The 17,149-nt window shown below is 35.1% G+C and overlaps 1 protein-coding gene across 1 annotated transcript in view; it reads left to right on the forward strand.

Moving 5' to 3' along the window:
* The first annotated feature begins 7,505 nt into the window (after positions 1 to 7,505).
* LOC149150693 (uncharacterized) overlaps positions 7,506 to 17,149 on the forward strand; it is a 348,912-nt gene continuing 339,268 nt past the window's right edge. Inside the window, exon 1 of the mRNA XM_089442905.1 lies at positions 7,506 to 7,969. Within this exon, the coding sequence (XP_089299031.1) occupies positions 7,712 to 7,969 (258 nt within the window). The 5' untranslated portion in view covers positions 7,506 to 7,711. The remainder of the gene's footprint in view (positions 7,970 to 17,149) is intronic.

The following is a 17,149-nucleotide window of genomic DNA, read 5'->3' on the forward strand; positions in this document are numbered from 1 at the left end:
TGGTAGTTTGAAAGATGAGAATCTAATATATTGGATCAGTGAGATGGAAAAGTATTTTGAGTACGAGGAAATTGACGCGGATAAGAGAGTCAAGTTTGTTGTGACAAGGTTGAAAGGCCATGCTGCACTATGGTGTGACAATGTACATGCTGAAAGAAGAAAGAAGGACAAACCATTGATCAAGAGTTGGGATAGAATGATGGCAAAGATGAAGACTAAGTTCTTGCCAAAGGATTACCAGCTAACTCTTTACAAACAGATGAAAAATATTAAACAAAAGATAATGACCGTGAGGGGCTACATCGAAGAGTTTTACAGGGTGAATTTGAGAGCAGGCTATGTAGAAGATACCTCAGATAAGACAACAAGGTATATCAATGGTTTGAGGTTAGATATCCAAGATGAAATCAACATCCTTTCTCCAAGGACAATAGAGGAAGCATACCAGTGCGCCTTGAAGGCAGAAGAAAAGATAGCTAGGAAGCAAAGCTCTGGAAGAGGACATGATTTTTCCAAAGGGAAAGAACAGACAAATGGAAGAGGAAAGTTCGTGCGCAAAAGAATGATGAAGGCAACTCAAATCAGCGAGGGAAGTCAAAGAAAAAAGGTGGCAACAGAGGAGGAAGACCTTACCAGAGAGGTAGAGGTAGAGGAAGAGGCAGAGAGACTATCTACCGGTGTTACAGATGTAACAAATTGGGTCACCAATCTTTTGAATGTCCTGAGAATGACAATACGAGATAGCAAGGTGCATACATAGCTCAAACCGAAGCAGTAGAGGCACGAGTACGTGAGGTAGAGAATGTGCCAGAGACTGGAGAGGTGTTGATGATGCACAAATTCCTGTTAAACCAACAAAGAAGACTGTTGAACCTGTCCAAAGGAAATCCTTATTCAAGACAATGTCTAAGGAAAAAGGAAAATGCTGCAAATTGGTGATTGACATCGGAAGTATGGACAATCTAGTCTCCCAAGAAATGGTGGAAAAATTGGGATTGAAAAAGATTAAGCACCCCACACCTTATAAGATATCATGGTTGCAAAAAGGACACCAATTGTTGGTGCATGAACAAAGTGAAGTTGATTTTCAAATAGGCAGGTATAAATACAAGGTGCTCTGTGACATAATGCCAATGGATGCTTGTCACATCCTTTTGGGTCGTCCATGGCAGTTTGATAGGAAGGTGACACATGATGGAGAGAGAAATTGTTATAAGTTTGAAAAGGATGGCATCAAGCACACTCTTGTACCATTGAAAGAGGAAGGTACAACTGAAACAAGCAGCCCAAAAGCACTACTACTTAGTGGAAAGGAATTTCTACAATAGATGGAAGAAGAAGAGGTAAGCTATGCAGTGGTTTGCAAGCCAAAGGTAGTACTTCTACACACTGAAATTGTATATTTACCTATTGAAGTTCAGGAGTTGTTGCATGAGTTTCATGATATTGTAGTTGATGAATTGCCAAGTGAGTTTCCACCCAAGAGAAGCATCAATCATCACATAGACTTGATACTGGGAGCAAGTCTTCCGAACAAGGCTGCATATCGAATGACACCCAAAGAGAATGAGGAAGTGAGGAAGCAAGTCCAAGAATTGTTGGACAAAGGACTAATAAGAGAAAGTTTGAGTCCATGTGTCGTACCTACAATACTAAGTCCAAAGAAGGGTGGAGAATGGAGAATGTGCACTGACTCTAGAGCAATCAACAAGATCACCATTCGTTACAGGTTTCCATTTCCATGGATGGATGATATGATGGATTGCTTGGGTGGGGAAACTTACTTCTCAAAGATTGACCTGAAAAGTGGTTATCATCAAATTCGGATCAGAGAAGGAGACAAGTGGAAGACAACTTTCAAGACCAATGAAGGCTTATACGAGTGGATGGTCATGCCATTTGGCTTGTCAAATTCACCCAACACTTTTATGCGGTTGATGAATGAAGTCTTGAAGGAGTTCATTGGTAAGTTTGTCATTATTTACTTAGATGAAATTTTAATTTTGAGTCAAACTAAAGAAGAGCACTTGAGATATTTGAAGTATGTTTTAGAGAGATTGCAACAAGAAAAGCTATTGATTAACATGAAGAAGTGTTCTTTTATGAAGAGCGAGCTTGTATACTTTGGTTTTGTCATTTCTAAGGATGGATTAAAAATGGATCTGGAGAAGATAGAAGCAATTGTAAATTGGCGTGCACCTAAGAACATTTCTGAGGTGAGAATTTTTCATGGCTTAGACAGCTTCTACAAAAAATCTATCACGAATTTTAGTGGCATTTGTGCACCTATTATTGACACCATCAAGAAGAATAGGTAGCCATTTTATTAGATAGCAACAGCAGAGAAAAAAAAATCATCTATTGAAGAAGAAGATCACTCAGAAGTCGGTGTTGAAGTTTCCAGACTTCAATCAACCCTTTTAACTGAGATGTGATGCTAGTGGGACAACCATTGGAGTTGTACTGAGCCAAGAAGATAAGCCCATTGCATATTTCAGCAAGAAGCTCAATGAGTCAAAACATAAATACTCTTCCTATGACAAAGAATTTATGTGGTGGTTCAAGCTTTGAAGCATTGGAGGCATTACTTGATGCCTAATGAGTTTGTCCTATACACGGATAATTCTGCCTTACAATACATTATGCAGCAACATAAGTTAAATCGTAATCATGCAAAGTGGGTGGAGTTACTTCAAAATTTCACTTTTGTTTTGAAGCACATTAGTGGGAAGGAAAATAAGGTTGTTGATGCCTTTAGTAGGAGATGCTTAATCATGCAGGAAAGTCATATACAAATTTTAGGCTTTGATTATTTGAAGGACTTGTATGAAATTGATGTTGATTTTAAAGAAGATTTTGTAGTGTGTAAAAATCCAATCAATAGGGACAACAGTCCATGGAAAGAGTTTATGTTGTAGGATGGGCTATTGTTCAAGAACAATCAACTATGTATTCCCAATTTCTCAATGAGGGAAAACTTGGTCCAAGAAAATCATAATGGCAAGTTGGCTGGACACTTTGGTGTTGATAAAACACTTGGGCAGCTGAGTCACTTATATTTTTGGCCTAAGATGAAGGCAGATGTACAAAGGTACGTGAGTAAGTGTAGGGTATGTCAACATGTGAAAGGGAGAAGTCAGAATGATGGATTATACATGACATTACCCATTCCAAACAGACCTTGGGATTCAGTGAGTATGGATTTTGTTATGGGATTACTGAAAACTCAACAAGGTGATGATTCAATCCTTGTAGTTGTGGATATATTTACTAAGATGACTCATTTCATTCTGTGTTTCAAAACTAGTGATGCTACCCATGTGGCTAATTTGTTTTTTGATGAGATTGTTCAGTTGCATGGTTTGCCAAAAAGTATAATCTCTAACAGGGACACAAGATTCACTGGACATTTCTGGAGGACCTTGTGGAAGAAACTTGGCACTAAGCTAAATTTTAGCTCAACCTATCATCCACAATCTGATGGGCAAACAAAGGTTGTAAACATGAGTTTGGGTAATTTGTTGAGGAGTTTAGTAGGTGACCAACCAAAGCAATGGGATCATGTGCTAGCCCAGGTTGAGTTTTCCTATAATGACTCACCAAATAGGAGCACAGGAAAAAGTCCATTTCAGATCTTGTACGACATGCATCTGAGGGGAATTTGTGAGCTAAGAGACTTGGGAAAGCTTGAGCATAGAAGTGTTGATGGAGAGGATTTTGCAACAGCCTTGAGTGAGATGCATGAATAAGTAAAACAAAGCTTACAAGATGCAAGCAACAACTACTAGCAATGAACATATTTACACAGGAAAGAGGTAAAATTTGAAGTGGGAGATGTGATCCTAGCTCACCTAAGAAAAGAGGGGTTTCCAAGGGGATAATATAACAAATTGAAAATGAAGAAGGTAGGACCTTGTAAGATCCTCCGCAAGTTTTCAGCGAATGCTTATGAGCTGGAGTTACCTCCAGGAATTGGCATTTCAGCCATTTTTAATGTAGTAGATTTGCATCCCTACATAGTTGGTGATGCAGATCAAGCTTCTGGGAATCTTGACCAGGATGAAGGGAAGGAACAACAATAGTTGAAGCAAATGCCTGTAGAAAAGAGTTTAGACGCTGAACAGATTTTGGATACATGTGTTGCTAAGAAGACCAGAAGGAAAGAATACTTGGAATATCTTGTGAAGTGGAAAGACCGTCTGATGGAGGATTCTACTTGGATGGATGAAGCAACACTACAAAAAACATATGGACAGACTGAAGTTGTAAACAAAAGCTTGGGTAATCTTCTGAGAAGTCTTGCAAGTGAACATCCAAAACAGTGGGATCAAATTTTGGCACAGGCTGAATATGCTTATAATGATTCTCCTAACAGGAGTATAGGGTAGAGTCCATTCCATATAGTTTATGGAATGCACCCAAGAGGAGTGTCTGAATTAAGAGACTTGGGAAAAACAGAAATGAGAAGTGCTGAAGGAGAAGATTTTGCTTCAGAGATTCAAGCAATACATGAATAGGTAAAACAACAGTTACAGGATAGCAACATAAAGTACAAGAGCAGAGAAGATTTGAAGAAGAGAGAAGTTAATTTTGAGGTTGGAGATTTGGTTTTAGCACACCTAAGGAAGGAAAGATTTCCAAAAAGGGAGTATAACAAGTTAAAATTTAAGAAAATTGGACCATGCAGAGTCTTGAGGAAATTTTCTGCAAATGCATATGAAATTGAATTACCCCCTGACATTGGAGTATCTTTAATTTTCAATGTTGCTGATTTGTACAAATATGAAAATAGAAATACAAATGATACAACAAAAGATAAGGAAGAACAAGAGGTTGATTGGGTAAAACAGTTACCTACAACAAAGGCATTGCAGCCAGAAAATATTTTAGACAAGAGATTGTTTAAGAAGACAAGAGGACATGAGTATTTTCAGTATTTGATCAAGTGGAAGGATCAACCAGTTGCTGATGCTACCTGGATGACAAATGCCATGCTACATAAGTTGGGCAGTTATGTAGAAGAGCTCATGGATAAGAGCCCATGAAGAATTTTGTCCTCAGGAGTCTGATGCAGGAGCATGAGGCTTGAAGACAAAAGACTTCAAATTTTACTCCAAAAATACAAAAAAAAAGTTTACAAGCAAAGGAGTGGGATCCTTTAGTTGTCACTTTATAAAGCTTTCTAGATAGGATTTGAGCTAGAATTCAAGGATTTGGATTATCTTGTAATTAATTCAAGTAGTTAGGCTTAGTTGAGATTCTTGAGGAGAAGATCATGCACATTAGATGTTATCCAGGATTAGGCAGATTCAATCCATTGATTTAGGATATGATTATTGTATGTACTGGTATTTATGTAAGTTTTGAATTAGTGTAAAGGGATTTGACTGTGGAGAATTGGATTGTAAATTTTGGAATCTCTCTATAACTTTGTGAATATGGTGCATAAATGGTCAATTCCGGAGGGTTTATTTTCCTTCGAAATATTTTTGAGTTTTTGTTGATTTCCAGTTTGAGCCTTTAAAGTTAGATTTTGTATAATATTGTGTTGTCACATCTAAATCTTCACTCACTGTGCATTGAATTAACTGGGATGTATTTCGAAGTCACAGAGTTAGTTAGCGATATCCTTATTTAGACGGATAAGACTAAACTTGGCAGAAGTGCTAGCCTTGGTGGAACGAGGAAGCCCTGACAAATTCATGAGAAACCTAGGAGAAGATCTGAATTGTCTGATCGACAGATCAAATAGATCTAATGGTCATCGTGTGCCAACAAGCACAAACGTTAATCAAAATAGAAGAGCAGCCTTCGTAGGTGTAAGCAGTATCTCGCGCAGTCTCAAAGTGGTAAGTGGTATTTTGCAAATTCACGCGATTACCCTTAGCGGGTGACACGTAGCACAAGAAAACTACTTTTCTCGCGCGCCCTCGACTTGATATCGGTCATGCAAGAACCCATGCGAGATTACATGATAGCCGTTGGATCAAGCGGGATTGATCGACGGTGGAGATCGGCCTGGCGAGAGGGTGAAGCAATAACCGTCAGATTGAGGAATGAGAACGACGACGGAGATTTAATGCACTAAAGGTTTGCGGAATTTCAGACGCGATAAGGATATGAACTGGAGTTTTATTTCCTTTTGATTCCGTGGGAAAATTGGGGTTTTTCCATATTCCGGGTAAATTAACCAGTTCTGCTATTTTAGCAGAATTAATAAAATTGGAGGTTGATGACTAATACTCCAAATGAAACCCGAGAAGAAGTTCCACCTAAACTTGAAGGAATAGTTTCAAGTTTTGAACAATTATCCTTAACACCTGCAACCAGCCCACCAAACAACATCCTAAAAAGTAGCAGCAAAATCCTGGGCTTGTTGTTGGGCTCTGTTACAACCTTGAAGTCCTCGATCTCCCCCTCCACGTCAACTCCTCATATGTTGACATTACATAATAATTAGCGTTTGAGACTCCTATCCATAACACTTAACATAACATGAGACCAAAAATTAAGGGCCAAATAACTTGAATTAATCCTCTCAGAGGAGTCAGGGTGAGGAGACCAACAAGGGGTAAGACCCAAATCCTATACAAGAATACTCAATGGGAAAAACTACAATGCAACCATCACTTATGAATACAAGACCCTCACCATGGAAAACCACTCCTGAGCCTAGAAAAAAACCCAAGCTTGCAATATTCCTGAATATTTGAAATCAGAGCCAACACAAGAAATTCACACTAGAATTCACCGACAGGATACAAACTTAGAAGCAAAACTCAAACACCAAGCACAACACCAAAATCAAGATGAGTAATGTAAAGGGAATTAAGAATTACCCAACAAATGTTAGCTTTCTTGTAGCAAGAGGGATCCTCTGAAGAAATGACCTGCAAACCAGCGACACTAACTCTGTCCAAGCCATGGTGGGTGACATCCAATTGATTTCCAAATTTTCTAGTAGGCTTGCCGCTCCCCAATCCTTGCCGAGACCGCAATCGAATTTTACCTACCCATCTTACACTCTGCTTCAGTTTGGTAGTATAATAGTCTCTAGGCGCACGATGGCCAAACCACCAATTAAAGTCCCAATAAAGATTAAACATGTATGGGGTGCCCACGTCAATGCCTTCATTAAGACTCATCCTTTCTGTAGAGTGACGAACACAGTTCATAACTCCTCCATTAATCTCAAATAACACCCAATCAAGAAATTTCAAAATGAAATTTTTAAATATAATAATTTTTTTTATTAATTAAATAATATTATAATTAAATTTCAAATATCATCAATTTTTTTTTTAAATAAACTAAATTTATTTCCTTATATTTTATATTTAAGTTAATACATGAATAAATGTAATTTTATATATATTTTATTTATTTCTTCCCTTCTTTCTTACTTCATACATGCACTACCTTATTCCCTCCATGCAAAGAAACCCAACTGTGCCAACCGAATTTTGTTGGTTTGAATCCAAACGTATAAAAACGCCTTTTCTTCCCACTTTGCCCTTTGGTTCCACCGTCCCACCATCATTTCCAAACAAAAACTCTGCGGGCGGGGCGGCTGGTTAATCCAAGGGCCATTAATATCCATTCTGTCATAAATGGTCTGGTCTGAGCTCAGCTGAAGAACTTTCAAATTCGAAGTTGCTGTGCTGCCATTAATAATAATAATCTTCAGACCAAAAAGAATTGAGAAGTAATAATGAAGGGATTATTTATGGCGCTGCGAAGCCCTTCCGCTTCAACGTCAAAGGATCCTCCCAAGACGCCGAATCCTTCCATGACTCCCGGGACGCCCCTAACGGCTGCAAGGCCCGTGAGGCTCGTTTTCACTGACGATCAGGGCAAGTTCAGAATGGACCCCGAGGCCGCACTGTACCTGCATCGCATCAAGGGCCCTCTTGGCGTTATTTCCATCTGCGGCCGCGCTCGCCAGGGCAAAAGTTTCATTCTCAACCAGGTTCTTTTCCTCCATCTCAAATAATGCATGGACTGATCAATTATGTTTTATGCCTTGAGAAATTGAACTCTGGTAGGAATTCGAGTCTCATTGTTCATTCTCCTATGTGGTGGGTTGAGTTAAAAGTCAGGGTTAGGTTTTTTGGGGTTGGTTTTATATATATGTGTGGTTGGTTCAGTTAAAAGTCAGTTTTAGGTTTAGGTTTTTTTTGCAGTTTGATTTATTTATTCATTTGAATCTTGAATTTTATGGTTTACACAATATTTATATTATCTATATCTATAGTGTTTTGAGCTGCTTCCAATTAAAAAAATATTTTTTTGATTCTTTTCGCAATATTTTTTCATATTTATAATAATTCACTAATAAACTGCAAAAAAGTTAATATTATTGTCTATTTTGTGTTTTTATATATATTCAGCCAACATTTATCTCAACTTATCAAACTAGCAAGGTCCCATGTCAAACTTGTTATTAAATAGGTCTGTGATTGTGTCTATATTCAATGCACTCAATGCTGCAAAAAAGTTGATATTACTGTCTACTTTGTGTTTTTATATATATTCAGCGAGCATTTATCTCATCTTGTCAAACTAGCAAGGTCCATGTCAAACTTGTTATTAGATAGCTCTGTGATTGTCTATATTCAATGCAAAAAAGTTGTCTATATTCAATGCAAAAAAGTTGATATTACTGTCTACTTTGTGTTTTTATATATATTTAGCCAACATTTATCTCATCTTGTCAAACTAGCAAGGTCCATGTCAAACTTGTTATTAGATAGCTCTGTGATTTTCTATATTCAATGCACTCAATGACAATGCAACCAATGCATGCATTGAAATTAATAGAAATAAATCTAAAAAATTGAAATTAGCATCTAATTGGAAAAGCTTAATCCATGGATGCAGTGTTTAAGTAACTAATATGAGTTGTATTGTACTTCGACTTTAACACAATTTCTTTCACTTTTAACTGGATATTTTTTAATTATATAATTATTGTTATGAGAATCTAAGTCAACCATAATATGAATATGATTAATCAAAGTATGAAGATTTACTTAAATGATTAAATAGATAAATCTATTAAAGATATTATTTTAACTTTACAATAATAAATATTTATGGTAATGTTTTAGGGTTCATACAAGTTAATTTATTTTAAATATAACTAAGTATAAGTATATTTGAGCATTAGTACTGAAATCTAATATTTAAATTTTGAAGATTAGGGATGAAAATCAATATTACATTTATTATTATTGAGAATTTATAATTCGCATCTAAAATATATATAATTGGGATCCAAAATTGAGCATTAAGCATTAGTACTCAAAACTAATATTCAAATTTTGAAGATTAGGGATGAAAATCAATATTACATTTATTATTATTAAGAATTTATAATCAGGATCTAAAATATATATAATTGGGATCTAATATTCAAATTTTGAAGATTAGGGATGAAAATCAATATTACATTTATTATTATTGAGAATTTATAATTGTGATAAAAAATATATATAATTGGGATCCAAAATTGAGCATTGAGCATTAGTACTCAAAACTAATATTCAAATTTTGAAGATTAGGGATGAAAATCAATATTACATTTATTATTATTGGGAATTTATAATCGGGATCTAAAATATATATAATTGGGATCCAAAATTGAGCATTAGTACTGAAAACTAATATTCAAATTTTGAACATTAGGGATGAAAATCAATATTACATTTATTGGGAATTTATAATTGGGATTTAAAATATATATAATTTGGATCCAAAATATAAATTATATTAGGGATGAAAATCAATATTACATTTATTGGGAATTTATAATTGGGATTTAAAATATATATAATTGGGATCCAAAATATAAATTATTGGCAGTGTGGGGAGAATATCACAAATTAAAAAATAAAAAATAAATAAAAAATAATCATTTTAGATTAATCCTAGCAATGAAAACAACAAATTTCTTGTTTGCTTGATGGAAACTAGTCATAGCATCCTCAACACAGTTATTGGTAGTGTGGGGAGAATATCAGAAATTATAAAAAAACTTAAATAAATACAAAAATAATCATTTTAGATGAATCCTAGCAATGAAAATAACAAATTTCTTGTTTGCTTGATGGAAAATAGTCATAGCATCCTCAACATAGTTATTGGTAGTGTGGGGAGAATATCACAAATGATAAAAAAAAACTTAAATAAATACAAAAATAATCATTTTAGATGAATCCTAGCAATAAAAACAACAAGTTTATTGTTTGCTTGATGGAAAATAGTCATAGCATCCTCAACATAGTTATCATAACCAAATTGGTTGATCTCCCAAACTTGACCTTGATCATAACCTGGAAAAGATAAGACCAAAATATTGGTTTACCAAAAATACATTAAATATTCAAATTTTGAAAACACACACACGCACACATTCATGTGCATTCATATAAATGCAAACCATTGCACACAAAAATACACAGTTTTTCATGTACATAGCAAGTAAAAGTGCACATAACCAAAAATAAATAAATAGAGCGATCGACCAAAATATACATAAAATATTAAAATTTTGAGAAAAAAAACGTACATATTCATGTGCATCCATATGAGTGCTAATCATTACACACAAATATACAATTTTTGGTTTACATATATAGCAACTAAAGGTGCATATAACCAAAATAGCATCTAGTGCAATACATCTTTGAACAAAAATATATCACCGAAGAGGCTCTAAATGATCTTTAGAGTCCAAAAAATTTGTGCTACAACAAATAGTGATAGAACATCAAAATCATTGCCTACATTGGAATCTTCATCATCAATATCACCCTTTAAGCATTAAAATAATCATTGATTTTGTTTGAGTGAAGGGTATATGTTTACTAGGGTCATGAAAGAGGTTTAATAATCAATTCCATTAATAAAAAGTTACATAGAGGGCTTGGTGCTCTTGAGTAAATGTTAGTTCTATACCCTCATCCATGATGAATCCAGTTGGAAACTTTGCAATCTTGTCAATTTTGAAATCTTGAAAACTATTAAGTTTGCCAAATTTTAAGTAAGATCTAAAATTCTACTTTTTCCATAGAAATCCAATGAGGCTTGAACTGCTCTCAAACATCTTAAAGCAATTAATGATAATGTTGGAAGTTTAAGTAGAAGGATGAAAGATAAATGTGAATAAGATAAAGGAAAATGTCACTTTCACGTCAAGAATTCAATATATCATTAACTACTAGGGTGTGCATATTATGAGATTAATCATAAGAAATGAAAGCAATATATTTCTCTTTGTTTGCTTGATGGAAAACAATAACGGTATCCTTAGAGCTCAATTCCCTAACTCACTTAAAAATGAGGGTTAAATGGTCGGGTATAACAATAATTACTTAAATTATTGTGATATTTAAAAAAAAAGAATTATTGTGATATATATTGTCGATATTCACACCAAAGTTGGTTTTGGTGATATTATTGAGATAATTTTGATAATTAGGCAATAAGTGCAACATTGGTGAAAACTACTTACTCACTTTTAATGACGTGAATTTATACCATAGATTTGATTTATGATTTGCAATATGTAATTATAGATTCATAAAAGAGTAATGGAAACCCAGGGAAAAATGAATTCCATAAAGTGAAAACTTAGGTTAAGTAAGAATTTAATTAAAGATGTGTGAAATTTGAAATATCTCCAAATTATCCTTTAAATATGTGTGAAATTTGAGATATCTCCAAATTATCCTTTATGAAACAAGGCAATTTTAAGTGAAAGAGGAATATAAAACTCAAGGTGACATGGAATTAAGTAATGAATATTGAAAGAAGATTTTATAGTGTAAATTTTAAAGATAAGTGTAGGAAGTGATTATGAATATGATAAAACACCATACTTAATTGAAATCCACAAAATTTATCATTTATGTTATGCAAGAATATTTCAAATTTGCTTAAATGAACCAATAATCCTAAGTGAAAAATAAACCTTAAACTACAAGTTGGAAGCAAATCACTATTTAATCTTTGATATGTTTTGAAAGTAAATTCAAATTATGATTATCATGAGACCAATTCAATTTGTGATTAGACTTGTTTAATAGTGAAACCTAATTTAAAACAAATCTAGATATCATATTTTATCAATTTAAAAGTGACTAGATTGGTTTAGATAGAAAATCCAATTTATACTAAGAGATTAATTTTGGATTATCTTATATGAATAAAAGTTAACTTTGAGTAAAATACAAACAATTAAAACTTAAAACTTAATACCAAACCACAATTAGAATTTCAAATATAACCTTGAAAACAGATTCTAACTTATGCTAATGGATCTCTAAAATGAAATCTTATGTAATGAAATAAAACTAGACTTATTATTTGCAAATCTATCAATTTTAAAATAAGATTACAATTTCTTAATTTGCTCATAAAAATAAGCCCCATTAAATATAGATTCTTTAAAGTATAACTCTATGGCTTAGGATTTTGATGAATGAATCTTGAAAAACAACTTCTAATTAAAATAAACAAGGTTAGAAAATAGATTTATCAATATTAAAGATAATTAGACATGGTTGATGAAATCTACATTAAAGATATTCAATAAACCAACTTTAGATTTTGAATAAAAAAATAAAAAAATGAATTTTGGATTTTGTATACTTTGGAGGTGATGGGAAAGACTAGTGTTAAATTCCTAAGGCTAGTGCTAATGGGGTAAAAAATAAGACTTCTTTTAAATGTATTTTTTTTAAGAATTAGAGAATGGAGATAAGGATAGACAAAACTTAATAGCTTCCTTTCTAATTTAGTTGAAAATAAAAGCTAAGATTCTATAAGGAAGGGGTCCAAATGTATTTACCTCCAACTAGCAAAATGAATGATGACCTAGCAATCAAAACTAATTAACTTGTTAGAATTCCTAGATTACACACACACCATAGTCCAAAAAGGTTAACGATCTAATAAAACCATAGTCCAACCCCCCATTAGCCACCAATTGAATAAATCAACATGAACATGCATGCCAATAGTGGGTGGTTTGCTCCAACAAGTGTTGTATCGTGCAAATAAATTATATCTCCTAGTAGATCTCGATTATCATAACAATAAATTGATAAAAAAAAGCTAAACTTATGCTTGAACCTAGGGTGCACCACTAAAGGACTATAACATTATAATATCTCATCAAACTTTAGTAAAAGGATAGATCACCAAAGATGTATGCAATACTTCCCCCACTCATAACTCAAACTTGGGAAAAAGTACATCCACAAGGGTATTAGTATCATCACACATTTCCATCGAATTAATGTTTGGCAAAAATTACATATCATGTCATATCATCTAGGAAAATCCCACCAAGTAAAAGTGAACTACAACAACACATATCCAATTGCATCAACATCATGAAACAAAGGAACAATAAAAAATGCTAACCCATTGAATTATCATTTCCCCACCACATCCAAAAAAGAGAACCATGTGAAACACCTCTCCTAGTGACACATAATATAACATCGTTGCATATATTATCTAGGAAACTCCAACAACATGATGAGACATCTACCTCCTAACACCATAATTTGACCCTTAGGGTGCTACATCTATAATCCATGAGCAAGATGTAGCACATCCAAAATATGTAGAAATTTGATAGAAATTGCAATTGCTCAAGATTTCAAACTGAAACAACAAGAGACACAATTCTACTCTACTAATCTATAGAATGGAAATTAAAATTTAGAACAACATGCATAGAGATGTAATAAACAAGAGACACAATTCTACTCTATTGATCTACGAAATGGAAATCATAATTTAGAACAACATGCATAGACATGCAATAAGCAAAACCACAAAAACACAATGATTTTTAGGGGAACCCAATTGGGAAAAACCCCTCAAGCCTATTTGCATTATTTAGTTGAATAGATAAACTTTTACAATTGCTTGTTCCAGCTTTGAGCACAACCTGCAAAAGAATAACTATTCTCTCTACTCAATTAAAAATTATGGCCAACACTTAGCCAATTATTTTCTCACCAAGCCTCCTATTTCCTTGCGCAATTCCTAAGGAAATCAACCCCTAAAAGATAGGAATTTCCTCTTATTTTCTTGCACGATTCCTAAAGATTGATCACTGATTGCATGCAATACCTGTACACTCAAAACTAGTATACAACTCTTGTTACATTGCCTTGTCATTTCCACTTCAGCCGAGGAATTTGAATTCCTTGCATGCATTAGCTATTTTGGGCTGATTGATCAGTTAACTAACAAATCTCTGAGTTAGATTGTTGTCCCATTGCGCAATTGACTTTCAACACTCCATGCCCTTTAACTTGAATTTACTGAGTTGTCCCATTGCGCAATTGACTTTCAACTGAAAATAATTGAACTGGATTACTAAAATTTAGCAATCACACATGCATAATTGAACTCCAAGCCCTCTAACTTGAATTTACTGAGTTAACTAAGTGACAAGAGCCATGTCACATTAGTTAACCGTCTCCAAGTTGTCTTATTGATGTGAATATTTGATTTACTTAATTTGACTAAGGCTAAAGTCAAATTGAGTCTTTCTTGCTACAGTTTTTCGACACTCCCTCTTAGAGGATAAAGTCAAATTGAGTCTTTCTTGCTACATTTTTTCAACACTCCCTCTTAGCAAGAAATGGATTTTTCACCACCCCTATCCTGCACCTGTGGAATTCGAATTTACCTCGTGACAATGCCTCTTTTGAGATGTCAGTGTCTTGCTCCTCAGTTGGAATGTATTGTAGCAACATAATTCTCCTTTGCACACAACCCTGCAAATGATGATACTAGATATCAATATGCTTGGATTTTTCATGAAATATCGAATTCTCATAGAGCTTAATGCAACTTTGATTATCACAATAAATCATTGTTGAATCCTTCTCCTAACTAAAAAGACCCACAAGTATTTTCCTTATCCATATGGCCTCACATCTTGCTTGTCTTGCAACCATGTATTCAACCTCTGCTGAGCTAAGCGCCACAGACCTCTGCTTCTTGTTGTACCAGAAAATAGTTGCGGACCCAACACTCTAGATAGCACCTGAAGTATTTTTCTTGTCTGATGGACTTCTTTGCCCAATTTGCATCGGTGAAGCCTTGGAGCTTCACTCCCTCTATCCTCTTGTACCATAATCCATTCTCGGTAGTGCCCCTGAGGTATTGTAATGCATGCTTTGTTGCCTTCCAATACAACTTAGTAGGCCTCACCATACCTTGACTCAGATGGTTTACTACATAGCATATGTCGAGTCTTGTTTTCATAAGATGCATCAAAGACCTCACAAGTTGCCTGTAAATGGTAGCATCAACTTTTTCACTTGAAGTGACATTCTCCTTCCTCTAGTTTGTAGCTAGAGGTGTGCCCATGGGGTTACAACTCTCCATGTGAAATCTTTGAAGTATTTCATAGGCATACTTCCCCTGAGACAAATAATTCACCATCACCTTGCATACTTCTAGCTTGAGGAAGTAATGCATTAGGCCCATGTATTTCATCTCAAATTCCCTTGTAAGATCCTCTTTGCAAGAGTGGATCAACTGCTCATCACCTGTCAATATTAGATCATCGACATACAAAACAAGAATAAGCAACTTACCATCTACCACAATGTTATAGAGTTTTGCATCTGCGTCACTTTTGGTGAAGCCTAATTCACTGAGATAACTGTCGATTTGAGTGTACCATGCTTGGGGTGCTTGTTTGAGACCATACAATGCTCTCTAGAGTCTGCACACATGTGACTCATGATCGTATGTCTCAAATCATTTTGGTTGTTTTATGTAAATATCTTCCTCAATAACCCCGTTGAGAAAGGTGTTCTTCACATCCATCTGGTGGATTTTCCACCCATCTACACAACCAATGTTAGAATGGATCCGATTGAGGAATATCTTGCAACTGGTGCAAAAGTTTTCTCATAGTCCACTCCCTCTACTTGAGAGAATCCTTTGGCCACAAATTTCGCCTTGTACTTCTCGATGCTCCCATTCGTTGCATGCTTCACTTTGTAGATCCATCTGGAACCAACCACTGATTTCCCATCTAGTCCCGCCGCCACCTCCCATACATTGTTTTACATGATGTATTCATATTCTTCCAGCTTGGCATCAACCCAAATAGGTTGAGAAACTGCTTCCTCAAATGAAGAAGGCTCTTTCTCAATGAGCTATGTCATGAGAGCCATGTAATACACTGTTTTTCATGATGGATTCATATTCTTCCACCATGGCATCAACCCAAACAGGTTGAGAAACTGCTTCCTCAAATGAAGAAGGCTTTGTCTCAATGAGCTCTATCATGAGAGCCATGTAACCAGTGTACCTATTAGGTGACCTCCTATGCCTGCGTTGTGTTATAAGGGCTCCCACATTCTCTCTAATATCTTGCACCAACCTATTATCTTGTCTAGTTCTCTTTCTCCCCTCTCTGGAAGATTCTGGTTGAGTGGATGCCTCCACTCTACCTCCTGTCTGCTCCACTACATGTGGTTGCTCCACAACCTCTTGAAGCTCATATTGAGGCTCCTCCTTTGGAATTAGAAGCTCCTGCTCCTGTGGTATACTCAGCTCTCATTTCGGAGGGCATCTCATAGCCTTGTCCTCATTGAACTTGACATCTCTCCTTACCATTGTCATCCTCAGTGAAGGTAAATACACCTGGTAATTGTGTGGAGTTTTGGTGTATTCTACAAAAACACCCAACTTTGCTGTAGGCTCAAGTTTCTTCCTTGAATCCTTGGAGACATGACAATAAACTAAAGCTCCAAAATTTTTGAAATGAGGCACATCAAGCTCTTTGAACTTGACATCTCTCCTTACCATTGTCATCCTCAGTGAAGGTAAATACAACCGGTAATTGTGTGGAGTTTTGGTGTATCCTACAAAAACTCCCAACTCTGTTGTAGGCTCAAGTTTCTTCCTCGAATCCTTAGAGACATGACAATAAACTAAAGCTCCAAATTTTTTGAAATGAGGCACATCAGGCTTTCTCATAGAGAAAGCTTCCTTTGGTGTGTATTCTATGAGGACTCCAGTTATGCAAGTAGACTATGGTGTTGCATGATTTTTCCCATAGATGTAATGGCAACCCTTGATCATGCAACATGGCTCTTGT

This window comes from Pinus tabuliformis, chromosome 9 (genome assembly GCF_031772625.1).
Source record: "Pinus tabuliformis cultivar Carrire ecotype Pingquan chromosome 9, CPIR1, whole genome shotgun sequence".
In the NCBI taxonomy this organism is placed as follows: domain Eukaryota; kingdom Viridiplantae; phylum Streptophyta; class Pinopsida; order Pinales; family Pinaceae; genus Pinus; species Pinus tabuliformis.